At 32.0% G+C, this 15517-nt stretch overlaps 2 protein-coding genes and 1 long non-coding RNA gene across 3 annotated transcripts in view; 2 read left to right on the top strand and 1 right to left on the bottom strand.

Annotated features, from left to right (window-relative positions):
• The window catches only part of LOC149901337 (uncharacterized), a 197218-nt gene that overhangs the window by 22087 nt on the left and 159614 nt on the right, over positions 1-15517 (top strand). The gene's annotated exons all lie outside the window — the stretch shown is intronic.
• Positions 2639-4528, bottom strand: LOC149901344 (uncharacterized). The gene is made up of 2 exons (XM_090111799.1): positions 4401-4528; positions 2639-4316 (listed from the first exon to the last, which is right to left on the bottom strand). The coding sequence occupies exons 1-2, from the start codon at positions 4425-4427 to the stop codon at positions 3846-3848; spliced, it is 498 nt and encodes a 165-aa protein (XP_089967925.1). The 5' UTR covers positions 4428-4528; the 3' UTR covers positions 2639-3845.
• LOC149901343 (sperm flagella and cilia-associated protein 2-like) lies at positions 4840-10302 on the top strand. The gene is made up of 2 exons (XM_090111517.1): positions 4840-8156; positions 8262-10302. The coding sequence occupies exons 1-2, from the start codon at positions 4840-4842 to the stop codon at positions 10300-10302; spliced, it is 5358 nt and encodes a 1785-aa protein (XP_089967643.1).

Here is a 15517-nt window from a genome sequence, read left to right as displayed (position 1 = left end):
ACAAATCTTAATAATCTAATACATATAAAGATAAGAAAAAATAGCAATAGTTGCAAAATGGACTCCCCGTCAGCGGGTCAAAGGTAGTGTACTCCTAACAATTTTTGTATCACCATCTCTAGTACATTGCTTGACAGTCGATTACTAATTCCTCCCAAGGGGTAAATTACATAATTAATAAATAGTTTCAAAAATTAAATAGTACAGACTATCTTTCTTCTCTTTCTCGGTTACAGAGACAAATCAGAGTCTAAACAGAGAAGTACGATTGAAAGTTCGCACTGTCGTAACCATTACCTACCAAATTTTCGTAACTTTGACTTGTTATATTTTCCGTAATTTAGCTGCTAGATTGTTTAAAACTTAGTAAGTAAACCTGATCAGAAACAATACGTCTTGTAAAAGAAAATCAAAAACAATCGGTACTCTGCTTGGGAGCGACATTATTTCATCATCACTCTCATCCCCAAAACTGATGCATCACCAGAATCGGATAACTGCCTTTTAGCTAAAAAATGAGGGTTAGCCGCTTTCTAAGCAAAAAAGTGTTATTAGAATTTTTCCTAAATAAAATTACTTAACTAAAAAAGCGTTAAGGGCGAGTAACTGCAAATAAGGTAAGGATTTCCATTAGAATCGTTATATGAAAGCATATCATAAAGCAGTTATAGTCCTTTTGCGTCCCTATAGTCAAGTATAATCTGATAACGTACTTTTAGTCAAGTAAAAAGCTAAAAAATGATTATTAAATCTGGCGGTTAAGGTACTTTAAAGGAAATTTAGCGAAGTAGTGTTGGTTAGACGCTTTCAAGTGATGGAATCGCTGAAAATTGTGTTACTTAACGGCTTACAATATTTTCATATATTTATAACTATTAATGCTAGAGAAATGATTCTTTGACAGAAAGATAGAGAATTCTGAACTCTATCACCCTACATTTAAAACTGAAAATTGACCATTTGAGGGTTAACGGCTTTTTAGTTAAAGGACGGCAGTATTGGTAGAGTTTTTTCAGAAAACAAAGTGCGCACGCGCGGGCGGCCTCCCGCATCGTTCATTGGGCGCGGATTTTTTTTTATGCGGAATTATTTGATATCAAAAAAATTGGTTGTTTGTAAAGTAGGTTTACGATCGAGATGTTTACGTGATAACATAATGCAGTGGCAGCGCTCGAGATGAAACGGGAGATCGGTCCGTCTCTCTCTCGTTATACCTGCGATCGCGCTCGTGAGGTTTTGGTGTGACACAAGTTTATGAACATGTCACCCGACTAAAACGATTTTAAAAACGTTATCACGTTAAAAATTAAAAAAATTCAAAATTATTTATTTCTTTCCTTTACATAAACAAATTTGTGATTGGAACACTCCTAGTAAGCAAATAAAATGCTTGTGTCAGGAGGTTCCGCTCTTCCTTAACACTATTACAGAAACAGAAATAAAACAATATGAATGAATACAATGCAAAAACATAAAAGAAAAGACAGAATTTAATAAAAAAATATCGGTATCGGTTGATTTATTATCGGCGATACCGATATATCGGCTTGCCGATATATCGGCCGATATATCGGTATCGGTATCGGTATCGTTACATCCCTATTTCAAATACTCGTAATTAAATAAGAGTAACAAAATATGTTAACAACCATCAAATAGTCACATTGTGACTAACTCACTAAAATAAATAACGCTGATTATATTTTGTGATGTGAGATCTCATATTATGGCTTATGCCACTAGCAATAAGGGTTGCCAATCACTATACCTAGTATTAAATATTTCTTTATTCATTATTTATTTATGTTATTTTGGAGAAATATAAAATTATCAACAGTTTTCTCTGACTTATATTTGTTGAAAAATTATAAAAACCTGAGGTGTCAAGGTTCACCCAGATGTAAGGAAGTTAAAATAATTGGCTTGCATTTTATGTGAGAGAGAGAGACAAAGAGAGAAACATGCGCACGCGCAAAATAAAATAATGCTATCACTTAAACCTGAAATAACAGTTACAGAAGATATAAATGTAAAGAAATCTTCATTAAAATTCCTCAATCCTATAAGTTGGCAACCCTACACACATGTCTACTGCCTTGAAAGCATATAGCATCTAAAATACATATTACATATCACTAAAATTTGAATGAACATTCAAAAAACGAGCATTTATATGCCAACAAAGACACATAGACAGACATAAATCAGTGTCTTGAATAATATACAAACTAACGTGAGAAAGTTTTGCTCACTACTTATTATCAATTAAAACTATAAAATTTTAACTTATATTTAAATTTTTAGGGAGTATGAGTACATTGTTTCAAATGTCTACATTTTGTAATGTAGTAACAATATAATTTTTGTTAGCATTGAGATATTTCCTTGTGTTCAAGGAAGTTTCTTCACTCTAATTATACCTGGTTAAAGCCAGCTTTGCCTAGGTATAACAATAATCTTTTCTTGATGAGGACTGCACTTCTAAGAGAATAAATTATTAAACATATAAAAACTAAAACTGTAACCTTGCCATTGGTTGTTTTAGAAACAAAATTGTAGTGTTGTATTTACCAAAGATGCAAAAAGGAAGAAATCTTGCAAATCCAAGCAATATTAGTGTTATTTAATAAACAATAAACAACATGTTTAAGAAAACTGAAATGGATTCTAGAAGTATAAAGAAAATTGGTATGGTTCCCCATACAAATTTTCTTGTATTTGTATAATATAAACTTAATGAAGGCGAATGCTTTTATTATTCAACTTGTTTCATTGCTTCATGTTAAAACAAAGCATTAAAGAAAAACAACATGCAAGATATCTTGTTTGAAATAACTAAATATAAAACAAAAAATCAGTAATTTACAATGGTTGCTCAAATTTAGAGTACAGGTATGATTCAAACTTAATGGCGGCTCGGAACATTGAACGATCTGATGCGCAGAAAACAATTTTTTTATATTACCGGAATGTTAAGGGTCGGATACCTGCACGCATATACATTTGCAGCAACTTCCGAACTGCCATAAAGTTTGAATCGAACTGTAACTAAGTATGGATTTCAAGAGTGACTTATTTTTATCAGATCCTATTAAAACATATAAGACAAATGTATTTTCTAATGAAATATTGATAACTTAAACTAGCTCAAAAGTAAAATAATGGAAGCCTTCCAGATTTTGTTCATTATGTCACATTCTTATACTGTTAAATTATTTAAATATTTATCTATAATATTTTCTAGAAGATAAAGTAAATATTTTACAGCATAAGAATATAACAATTGAACATGTTCTGCTAATTATAGGTAACCACATGTTCTATTAATTATAGGCAATAAATATAACTTTATATAAATTTACTTCTGTTGTAAAATTATTATGGCTTTAACATTGTTTGAAAATGTAAGCAATGATGATACATGAAACAGCTTCTTTGATTAAACAAAACAAGTTATTCTGATATTGATTTGGTTGTGAATATTATTTTTACCTACTACACTGGTAATAATTGACAAAACATGAAACATTTTTGACAAAATTTAAAAACATTGCTGCTTTTTATCAAATAGTTTTTCATATAATTCATGAATACTGCATTTCTAAACTCACATTGCTTACAAATATGGTACAAAATATTTCTATCAACTTTACTAAAACACTCAAAACTTTCAACATAAACAAAATTAAAACTAATAAAACTTTATGCTTTAGGAACAAAAATCTCATAAACTCACTCATATCAAATGGTAAACGGACACTGAAAATACACTTTTACTAAACTAGTAGCTACCTCTCATACCATATTAACATCTCAATACAGCCATACCTTAATTATTTTGTGTGTCATTCGTCTACCTGCAACTTCTGGATCCTTGTAGACACACAGTCCATATCGGGGGATATTTCTGGCTTCGGTGGGTTCTCTATCACCAGGTTCAGGTTTTCGAGGGATTGACATCGTTTTGTACTTTTTATATCAATATTCTCCCTCATGCTGCTTGTGGAGGGTTCCAGTATACTATATTTAAAATCGCAGACATCGTTCATGTCACTACTGATCGCGTCCGAGTTTTCACTCTTAGTTCGATGCCGCACTGGCAGGACATATGGGCAAAGCCTGCTCTTATTTGTACTTCTCTTCATACAATACCCTACTGTCACGTTGGAAACGTACCTCGTGTTGAGACGCATTACGCTGAAATTTCCTTTACTTTCCTTTAAATATTCCCGACGTGCCTCTGTTATTGCACTGAGCATACCTAAATCATGTAATGCTTTATCCAAATTATCCAGATTCGTATGATTGCAGGGTTTCTGAAAAACGATGAATTATCAAGATAATAAACTTCTTTGTGTTGAATTGAAAATATTAAAAAACATTCAACTCGTTCAACATACACTTTTATCGTAGTCGTTGCATTTCATTATGGTGCGATTGCAATAGAATTTATAAATAATGCAAAAACCGTGTGAAAATAAACATCACAAAAAATGTCATAATAAGCGGTACATTTTTAAAAGTCATTCCAATGCCCTGGCTACAGATCTTTCTGCCCTTTTCATGTTTGAATTCGAGGTTCTATAATATTTAAAAGTACTATTATTAAAATAAGTAGGTACATTTTATTATTATGTTACAAAAACAATGCTTGCCTATTATGCAACGCCAAAGTTGTAAACTTAAAATTGTTTAAATTAAATAGGTACTGCTTATGTCAGGATCACACATGTCAAAAATTAAAACAATTTATTTAATACCTATTACCACGAAAATGTCTATCTTTCATCTTAATCTTAATGATATTTAATACTTTGCTGGAATTTAAATCACATAAAAATGGCAGAAGTTTTAAAAGAATGGCTATCACAACGTTTACAACGTCCAATTAAATGGGAAGCCGCGGAATTCGGAGAAAAGATGAAGGATGGCTATATCATCGCATCTGTTCTTCTAAGTTACCACGTTATTAACGAGGAAAAATATTATTATATACGATCTAGTAGTAATATAGACGAAATAAAAACGAATTGGAAACTTCTAAGAGAATGGTTGCACTTTATCGATATAAATATAACCGATTCTGATTTAAACCACATAATGGATGGTAGGGGCTCCACTTTGCTACGCCTTTTTTATCAATTATTTCTTCACTTAGACAAAAAAGATAGAACTGACTTTATTAAAAAAGAACGAAAAATGGTTTCTAATTTAGTCGAAAAAATGGACCACCGTTTTAAAGTTGACATAGTCCCAGAAGAAAAAGACGTGTCTGTGGATGATCTCTCTAGGCCACTTTTAAACGAGAAATTGTTTATTGAATGGCAAAGAAAAAAAGCTCAGCAAGTAAAAGATACCTATGATTTTGTAAGGCACAAGTATTCCAAAATCATAGCCGATATAAAAGAACGAGCTACATCACCTGTTAAGGCACCGGGAGAGAAACCCAAAAAAATATCCGAAAAAGACCAAAGAGATATGGATAAATTTTGCTTGAAATATCCTTGCAAATTTCAAAATTATACTTATGAACAATTGCTAGAATTGGATCAAAAATTCGTTGAAAGGAAGAAAGGTTTAATTGATTCTGAATGGGCTCACAATTACATGGATAATTTGTATACAAGAATGCACAAAAAGGCAGATTCAGAGGAATTTCAAAAACAATTAAGAAACGTCATTAGTGGTTCACTATGGGATTTATCTGTTGCTGAAGAAGAATCAAAACTAGACACGGAATTTGCCAAGAAGGTTATGAAAATTTCTCAATTTGAGAAACAAATGGGAACTCAAATTATGGAAACTCGTCAACAAGCACGTAACTTAGTAAAAAACAGGATCGCTGGTGAATCAGAATTTGTTGAGCAAAGAACTCAGCAATTTAATCAATTTCTAGATAATATGAAAGAAGAAATAAATCTAGGTCTGGTAGAAATTGATTTTGAAAAGCAAAGACAAAATATGCTTCATAAAAAGCTATATGCTGAGAAAATGAAAAGAAAACGTCAACACTACCGTGAAATTTGCTATGATACTGTTCTTTCAATCATAGATTATGCTACAAAATATGCTTATTTTAAACGTTTACTTGAAAACGATATACCAGAACATTTTATACATGAATGGAAAACATTGTATTACAAGCAACAACCTATCTTTGACATTTTTGATCCCTTGGAAGATATGTTAAGGGACACTGCTGTCGAAGAAGAAGTAATACCTGAAGAGGAAGAAGTAATAAGACTTGAATTGGATCGTCAAGAAGCATTGAATGAAAGTGAATTTATTGAATATCATAATTATTTATATCCTTGGACTCTGGAACTCCTTATACCAAATTTTGAACCAGAATCAGAAGAAAGAAAATATGAATATTTAGGAAATCGAATACTTGGTCATTTGGTTTACACATTACTTGAAATTAAATATCCTTATCCACCTCAAAGACCTCCTGCTAATCTTCCCGATTTTAGCTCTAAGGCAATAATTCGTGGATTGCCAGATAGATCTATTACTATTCATATGCAAACTCTTCTTAATGCTAGAAAAATACATGTTGTTCGACTTGAAGCTGCGATTAATTTTTGCCTCAGAAAATTTAAAACAGAAATGATTGGTTGCACTGATATAGATTTGTCTTTCGATAAATTCATGGCTGTGGCGCTGGAGGAGGAAAGTAAAGATATTATTAAATTGATGAAAGCAGAAGACGAAATAGTAAGTAAAAGTAGTGAAGCAAATCTTTCCTTGATATCAGGACCCGTTCCTGCTAATGTTAAACAAACACAAACTCCTAAAACCATTCCAGAGGAAGAAATAACATTATCAGCTGCTGCTGATTTGGGCCACTATGCGTATAAAGCTCTATGTAGTGGAGATTTCTTAACTGAGTACTTATTGGCAGCTATGATTGTGGAATATGTAAAAGATCAAGACGATATTAATGGAATTGTCATCATTAATTATCCAAATACATACCGAGAGGCGCAGATACTCGAAGAAACATTCTCTGGCAAAGCTCCTCCAGATGAAGCTGAATTAGATGATAGTGATGATATATATCTTGAAGAAAGTATAAGGAAACATAGGAAAGAAGAGAAAGATCCTTACAAAGAAATTCGAGTTTCTAAGCTCGTTAATGACCCACATAAGATAAGGATGGATAAACCATTTGAAAGCTATTTTACCTGTTACTTGAGGTTAAAGGAAACTGAAGATATTCTTCAAGAAGTTGTGATTTGGGACTTAACCGAAGAAAATTCTGAATTTATTGATCGATTTTATGCAGCACTTGGTATAAATTACAGTATGTATTATGAAGTCATAGAAAAAGAACAACTTGCACTAATATGTAAATATATAATTGGAGATTATTCATTGCCGTTAAAGTCGACTGATAATTTGTTCGGAGAAAATGTAATGAGTCAGTTAGATTTCCCCTCCTCTGAAGATAAACGAACCAAGTCAAAAATAGTAAAATCTGAAATTATGAACGGTAAATCAAAAGAAAAAATGCGGCATGGGTCTAAAATTAGCAAAATGTCATTGGCTAGCGAATTAGCAGTTGTTAAAGCTCCTGATTCTAAAGAAGAATTGAAGGATGATAAAACAATTTCTATTGAAAATATTCATGAAGCTAGTGAGAGCTCTATTTCAAAATCAAATGTGAGCGTAGAGGAAATAAACATAGCAGCGGGAGAAGAAGACTGGGATTATGGAGAAATACCTATTTCTGAATTAATTGGTATTGCATTAGCGACTTGTTGGGAAGAAGTTGAAAAAACTTACATACACGATATGCAGCAATTGTTCTTAGCTATACGCTTACAAATGAATTGTGTAGTACCTTACACGAGATTTATTAAAGATAAAATGGAACAAATAATAACACTACCTTCTCGTAAACAAGATTTAGTTAGCAGTTTTCAGAAACAATACAATGAGTTTGAAAATGATTGGCGAGATGTTAATTTAACAAAAAACGAATGGCACTGTCGAGTGAAGGAACTCCAGATTAAGTTATATCAAATATGTGACGAGAGAAAAGTTTTTGCTGAGAAACAAAGACAAGCTCTTATTTGCGAAAATTGGACTTTGGAAGAGTTGACGACGATGGTGAATACATACATATCTTGTATGCAAACCGAATTAAATAGGTACAATAACAATTTACTATTTTCTGTTTTTAATATTAATAAATTTAGGCGTTATTCGAGTAAGATTTATCACGGAGAGTGATTATTATGTATTTTTTCTTTCAGGTGCATACTTACTTTTCAAGCATTTCACGATTTTTATTTTGCTATGCTCAAGCGTTTGCCTCCAACTGATCGCCTTTCTTCTAAAGATCTAATTAAGATATACAGGGAGTCTGATGAAACATCAGGGAGTAAGAAGGGAGGGGAAGATAAGATGTTTCGCCAACTTAAAAATGCATTTCAAGATTTACAGTTAAAAAACATTGAAATTGATTATAGCAATAATCCATTCAATATGATAATAGAAAATAATGTTAAATTTGCTTTGAAAGTCATTAAAGATACAAACGATTCTTATAGATCTATAATTAGTCGAGAATATAGTGAGATAGCAAAAATTGTACCAGTGGCAAAGAAAAAAGAAGAAAACACGTCAATTGAGTCCATAAATGAAGAAGAAATTTTTAAACAAAACGGCTTAAAATGCATTGAAGAATGGACAATGGCCATTAATGGTGAAATGTTTCGAGCAAATTTGCGCATTTTAGCTTTGCAATATAAATGTTTTAAGGACATGAAATTATTTAATGATAATATTTATAGAGCATTTATGGACATACAAAATAATATCAACAATTATTATTTAAATGAAATACAATCAGTTGATCGTCTCTGTAAGTACCTGCAAATGGCAGTAGAGGCAGGTAAAAAAATTCCTGAAAGCCTAATTTTAGAACATGATAAATTTATAATTGATCCCAATCTTTTACAATTTATGCCAGAAGAAATAATTGAAACAGATAATGGCCCTACTGATACTGGAGGAACCCAGTTTAGAGTTGCACAATTGAGTCGATTACGATCTCAGCTAAAAATTATAGCACCAACAGGTATTGCCCTTCAACGAGCTTTCATATACATATTACAAGACTTTATTATTTTCGGAAAAGAAAATTGTGAGGGTCCTATGTTTCCTGAGAGCTGGCGCTGCATAGACCCCGAACAAGTGCCTAAATTGACATTTTTATTATTTGGTGAAACGGCTTATGTTGACTGGAGAGATTTTCTAATTTATTGTCTTAATATTAAATTCCCGAAGGCAGAGGAATTATTAACAGTACGTAAAAAATTCCGCTGTAAAGATTTAGAATCAAAAGAATTAATTGACAGAGGTGATTTTATTAAGGAGAAGTTATGGTTTGAAACAGAATTGGACCCCGAGGATAAAAGTGCGCAATTGCGAAATAATTTAGTGAAACATTTTTTATTTGAACTTTTTGAGACCGCAGAGAATTTAATGAATTATTCCGCATTTTTACTGGCCTTTAGTAAAAGTATTAATCCAATTGAAGGCTTTGCGATGGCACTTTCAATGTCTACTGGAAAGAAAATATGTTTTTCTTTAGAAGAATGTGAAGAAGTAATCTGTAAGTTAATTAGAGACAAAAAGTATCGAGATGAATGTTTAGCATGCGCTTTGAAATGTTCTGCACTATTCCTAGATACAGTATTAACAAATGTTATAAATACATGTGAGGGTACGACTTTGATAGAACTAGAGTATACTGAGCCGCCTCCTGAAGATAAGAAGGGCAAAAAGGGAGCCAAAGCGGGAGGTTCTAAAGCCAAGAAAATTGAAAGTTCTCAAAGTGCTCGTCTACCGAAAGCTCAAAAAAGTCTTACTAACGGTAGCAAGGTGGCACAGTCTGCAACTGATGTAAAAATGACGTACATTTGTAGACCCTGTCAAGAAGAAACGGAAGAGGTTGAAGAGAAAGAGCCAGAAAAAGAAGAGGTTCAAGAAGAGGAAAAAATTGAACCTCAACCTGATCCTAATTTAGCTTATGCAGTGAGTCAAGAAGTCATTTGGAATGTTCTGAAAATTTGTCTGCCGTGGCATTTTAATTTGTTGCCAGAGGAAAAAATTACACCTTATGTAGCACAAGTGAAGGAGGTTATGGCTAGGTTAGAAGTAGATATAGATAACAAAGACATCTATGTAGCTAAATTTGTTAGTGAGCCAAACATCTGTAAAATATTGCACAAGGCTCACAAATTCACCGCTATCGATTTAGGTGAAGAAATTAAAAAAGTGTATTTGTGATATTTTCGTCGTCAATTCGCATTGATATTGTTTTAAAATAATTACATTCGTATGGAATAAATAATAAAAGTTTAGTTTGATTGTTTATTATCTTTTTCAGGATAAACATCAACTAAAATATGCGTGAATAATTTCATTTTCTTCAATTTGACCAAAACATATTTGATAGAGTTGAGACCTTCTGACCGAAATTTTCGACGTGTGCTCATTAATTTTTTTGGACTGAAACAAATAATAAAATTAAATTTACATGAAATTAAAGTTAATAAAGCTGTCCAAATCTTATGTGCGATTACGCTAATAGGTATATTATATACCTACTATAAATGAATTCATCTCTAAGTATACATTAATGCTTTTAATTTTTTTTAATAAAAGGCTCAATGGCAAGGAAGCGTAAGTGTAGGTAATAAAAATATAAAGATTACTTTTTTCTATTTATGTTATTCCTCTCGTGAGGCAGTGCTGCGTATTTACCAATTGTTTTATTGTATCTTAAAACTGGAAATTTCGACGCCTGTATTCTGTAACATAGGTACATATTATTTAAAGTAAAATTTTGAAGTGAAAACTTCTTTAGCGGCGTTGAGCACTTTTACTGTAATGGGTATAAAATCTTAAACTCGCGTCAGGACACGTGACCTGATCGAAAAAGCGTAAGACGGATACCATTCCAAAATATCAAACATGCTCAACGTTAATAATCAAGTTTTCACTTCTGCCGGCACTCCCGGAGCAACCCGTCTTTTTTTAAACTGTATCATTATTGCAAAAGCACGATTAAAAAGCAAATCCAGATAAGTGTATACTCTCAATATAAATATAATAGTGGTATAATCAAGGTAATTTGGCCAAAAATAATAATATATGTGTAAAGATCAGACTATTTATGCGTGATTAAGCGGGTTCACACATACCAAGCTGCTTCGCGAGGCTGCTCGCTCTATGTAGACACGCCTTTTGCGTAGCGAACATTCATATTTACAAATATATAGAATGATGACAAATACCTTATAAACATATCATCATCTTCACCTCCCCAGCCAGTATATCGGTTGGAATATCCATTTACAGCTTTAAATTGATCTGAAGTCATTGATGTAACACCACCAAAGAGTTGAGGATATGGCAACCTGTAATTTTAGCGCAGTTTCTAACCAACTGCTCACATTTATTTTATCCAGTTATTCATGCTTTGTCGTTAATGGAAAATGGTAGGAATTAAGTGCGCTTAAATTATTTATGAAATAATTCACGTACTCGGGTACTTTCAATTAAAAATACGTTCTTTAAGCCTTATAAAGAACGTATTTTTAATTGAAAGTACCCGAGTACGTGAATTATTTTCATAAATAACTGTATATAATAAGCGAGATACTCATAATTCATTAGTCACAAAAATTCCTAAGGTTTCATTAATACCAAATTATTGGTACGCTACCTACGCTTTTTTTTTAAAGAGTTACATGATGAACATTCGATTCAATCCATCGACATACAAATTGAGTTGTAATTGAAGTTATATAGGTACTTACTAGGTTTCCGCCCACGGCTTCGCTTGCGTACATAATAATGTTACCTATCATGCGATAGACCGCCTCCGCCCTATAGGTACTTAATTTCTCTACATCATTATATCTCATTTTTATTTTAATTTAAATTTAAAATTAATTATTGTTAAATGATAACCCGATAACATGAATAGTCTAATTCTTTCAGTTAGTTAATTAAATTTTGAAATAGATACTACGGTTGAATATGTAGGTAATCAAGCCTTCGAAAGGCTTAGGCCTAGGCCTTCCGAAATAATAATAAATCATTAGATCTTTCTCAACATACGTACCTACATGTAGATAATTAAATTGTGGTTATTAAATTACAGTTGCTTTAGGTGTGGAAAGATGGTGCCTATGGTAGGTGTAGGTATACCTGTAATTCTGACTTAAAATAGGAACAACGAAAAACACTAAACTAACTCATATTTAAAGGTTTCCACAGCTGAAGACATATGAGTGGGTTTCCTTGGACAGGAGTAAAATATCCTCTCGTCAAGCGGTAGCAGATCTACATCGTGGAACACATAGCACCGCCATGTTCCGAAACGTTGGGATTCCAGAAACCCAACGTTGAACAAGGAGCCTTTGTTGAAGCTTTCAGTGCCTATAATTATTGATACAGAATTTTTAATATAATTTATTAGCTAACGCTTCAAAGATATCAAATCTTTACTAATTATTATTGCAAAAGTGTGTTTGTTTATTTCTTTATCTGTCTTTCCTTTTTTGCTACGACAACCAAATTTGCGACTAGGTATACTGATGCGATTAAAACAAAGTATTCATACATACCAAATTGTTCTATAACAAAAATTCTATATTCCAAAAGTTGTTTCATTAAAAACCGATGCATATGGTTCAAAAAAATTGCAAGATTTGTTGCTCGATTTCTGAAAACATACGTATTACTTCTACCCATTCAGACATTGCAAGAAAACCGTTTGAAACAGTAACATATCAAAGTGAATAAACCTTTTGTTCATACATTTGTAACACAGCACTAACATGAAGTACCAACACATAGAACCTAATTACCTGTAAGGCACTAAAATGGCAACTTTATGCCTGGCTCGGCAGTCGGCGGGCGCATAAAAGCCCCCCGGACGTATATCTCGATATTGCTTTTCCACCCATTTCAATTTTAAGTCGGTTTTATTTGCTGAAATGGAACCTAGGCAAACGGATATGTAAATTTTCACCTTTCACACGATTATCGACAATGTTTTAATGGTGTAAGCAGTCAGAATTGCGTGTTGGAACGTTTATAAGGGGTTAGCTGATGGATTAGGCATAGGTCCATTCACGGAGTTGCTATGCAAACGCAATTTCAATGATTGGATCCGGTCTTTGTAATGAAATATAAATAAAGTACGATAAACTTGTTTGAAAGGGAAGGAAATCAATTTTATGGATATTCGTTTGGGTGTTTCTTTATTATTTTCATTGTCTGAAAGTTTTAATCAACTAAGTTGTTAGTTCATAAATAAATATTCAATAAATTACGAAGCGATTAAACTGTCTCAGGTGAATAAAATTTCTTTTCTGTAACGTAAGTTGTAACACAACAAAAATAAAAACAGATCTTACCTAAAGATGATACATTTAACATGCACATGGGTGTACCAATAGAATAATGAACGGCTTCTGATTCACCTGAAAAACAATCGCAATAATAAATACAAAAGAAAAAAGTACTTGGAGGTAGTTCGAGAATAATTATAAAAAAAATTCTTACCCAAATTTCCAAAAAAGTATTTATAAGTCTTGAATTTTTTATAGGTCATCACGAATTCTAAAATTGAAAACAACATTAGCTGCAGTGTTTCAGCAACTTATATATTTTACATATACATAATTATATTTTACTTGGAAGAGGATACTCGCTGTATTTTTTTAATACCTCAGTATATCACAAGATTTAAAAGTTGTTAATTTTTTAACAAATTTAATATTTACATACTAAGTATATAAAAAGTTATTCTGAAATAATACTTACGAATTCTTTCCGTGGCATATATTGGGATTATTTTCCTTGAACAATCTCTCATCTCATAAATCATGAGTACTAAAAATACAGATAAAACAAAAATGAATGTATTCTTTCCCGCCCGTTTGGAACTTTTTGGACACACGCATAAGATTTTAAACTTAAACACGAATTTATTTTCGTTTTTACACATTTTTCTTTTATTGATACTTAGCACGTATTATTTACGCGCGTTCGCGTTGTGAATGAAAATTGTAATTAAAACGTTATGCAAGTGAGGTAGAAGAAAAATCCATGTTATTGTTTTTCTTTACTGTTGATGTATGAAAACATCCAGATACAGGGTACGGAGGAAAAAACAACTTAAGAATTTGAAAAAAATAAACTTAATAATAATTATTTGAAAAAAAAAGTAATATTGTTTACCTAGAACATGTTCAGAAATAATGATTTATTTAATCTTTTTTTACGTTTCTCAACCTTTTCTAAACAAAATTATTAGTCGTGCAGGAATGTTGCTTACCTTCTACTATTGTACCTAAATTCTCTGTCTAATTACAAATGAACCCCAGTTATTGTAGAATTTGTAGACCCCAATAACAAATTACCGTGATTAGCGTTTTCATAGTCACAACGCCTTTACAATTTGGAGCAGTGAAATTATGTAAGATATTTCAGTTCGTAATTGAGCAGACATTGTAACGGAAAAGCATTGTTATAATTTAATTGTTGTAACGCTGATTATTATAATATATGAAGCAAAATGTAATAGTAATGAAATTGAATTTAGACAATCTAGGTTTCTAATACTTTGTATACCTAAATTCAAAATTGATGAAATATTGCAGAACCTTAACACACCTTATGTAGAAAGTAGGGATGTAACGATTCATGATTTTGCCGATACGATACCGATATTTGTAGTAATGTATCGGCGATACCGATACCGATACCGATATCGATGGCTTGGTAGAAAAATAAATAGTGAATTATGCATAAAAAGTTACCAACATTTAACAGAGACTCAACTGTTAATCGTATTCTTTTAAATAAAAATGCCAAATCAAAAAACAACAAAACCATTTATTTTAGTATTATTTTACAAAGTCAGTTATACTTTAAGTAGGTAATACACATACAATCAGTACCTTATAAAAGTTTACTATTGGTAGAGTTTTTTCAGAAAACAAAGTGCGCACGCGCGGGCGGCCTCCCGCATCGTTCATTGGGCGCGGTTTTTTGAATTGTTTTATATCGGTATCGGTTGTTTTATTATCGGCGATACCGATATATCGGTATCGGAATCGTTACATCCTTAGTAGAAAGGAAGGTACCTACCTAGATATTATATTCTTATTAAGTATGTGAGTTAGTAATTTTTATTATTTATGTATTCAGTTATATTAGCCTATGTTACAAGGGCCCAATTGTACTCAACATATAACTTAATATTGATAGAGAATAACAAAGTTTTCAGCAAATAAATATTAACTGAAGAAAAAAAGGTAATTTGTAAAATGTAATTCTTAATTAATTAAGTAATTTAATTTTTTTGTCATCGCATAGGAAGCAAGCATTTGATCAGGAAAACACTCGCCAAAATATTTGTTTATTGCAAGGAAGGATACGAAAACACAACAACCACATTTCTTTCGACTTTATTATACGTAAA

This window comes from Colias eurytheme, chromosome 17, assembly GCF_061535395.1.
Source record: "Colias eurytheme isolate Ceu_HAF_F1 chromosome 17, ilColEury1 Martin Lab GWU primary, whole genome shotgun sequence".
Taxonomy (NCBI): domain Eukaryota; kingdom Metazoa; phylum Arthropoda; class Insecta; order Lepidoptera; family Pieridae; genus Colias; species Colias eurytheme.
Note: the sequence above shows the minus strand (reverse complement) of the source record. Positions and strands in the feature narration are given on the sequence as shown.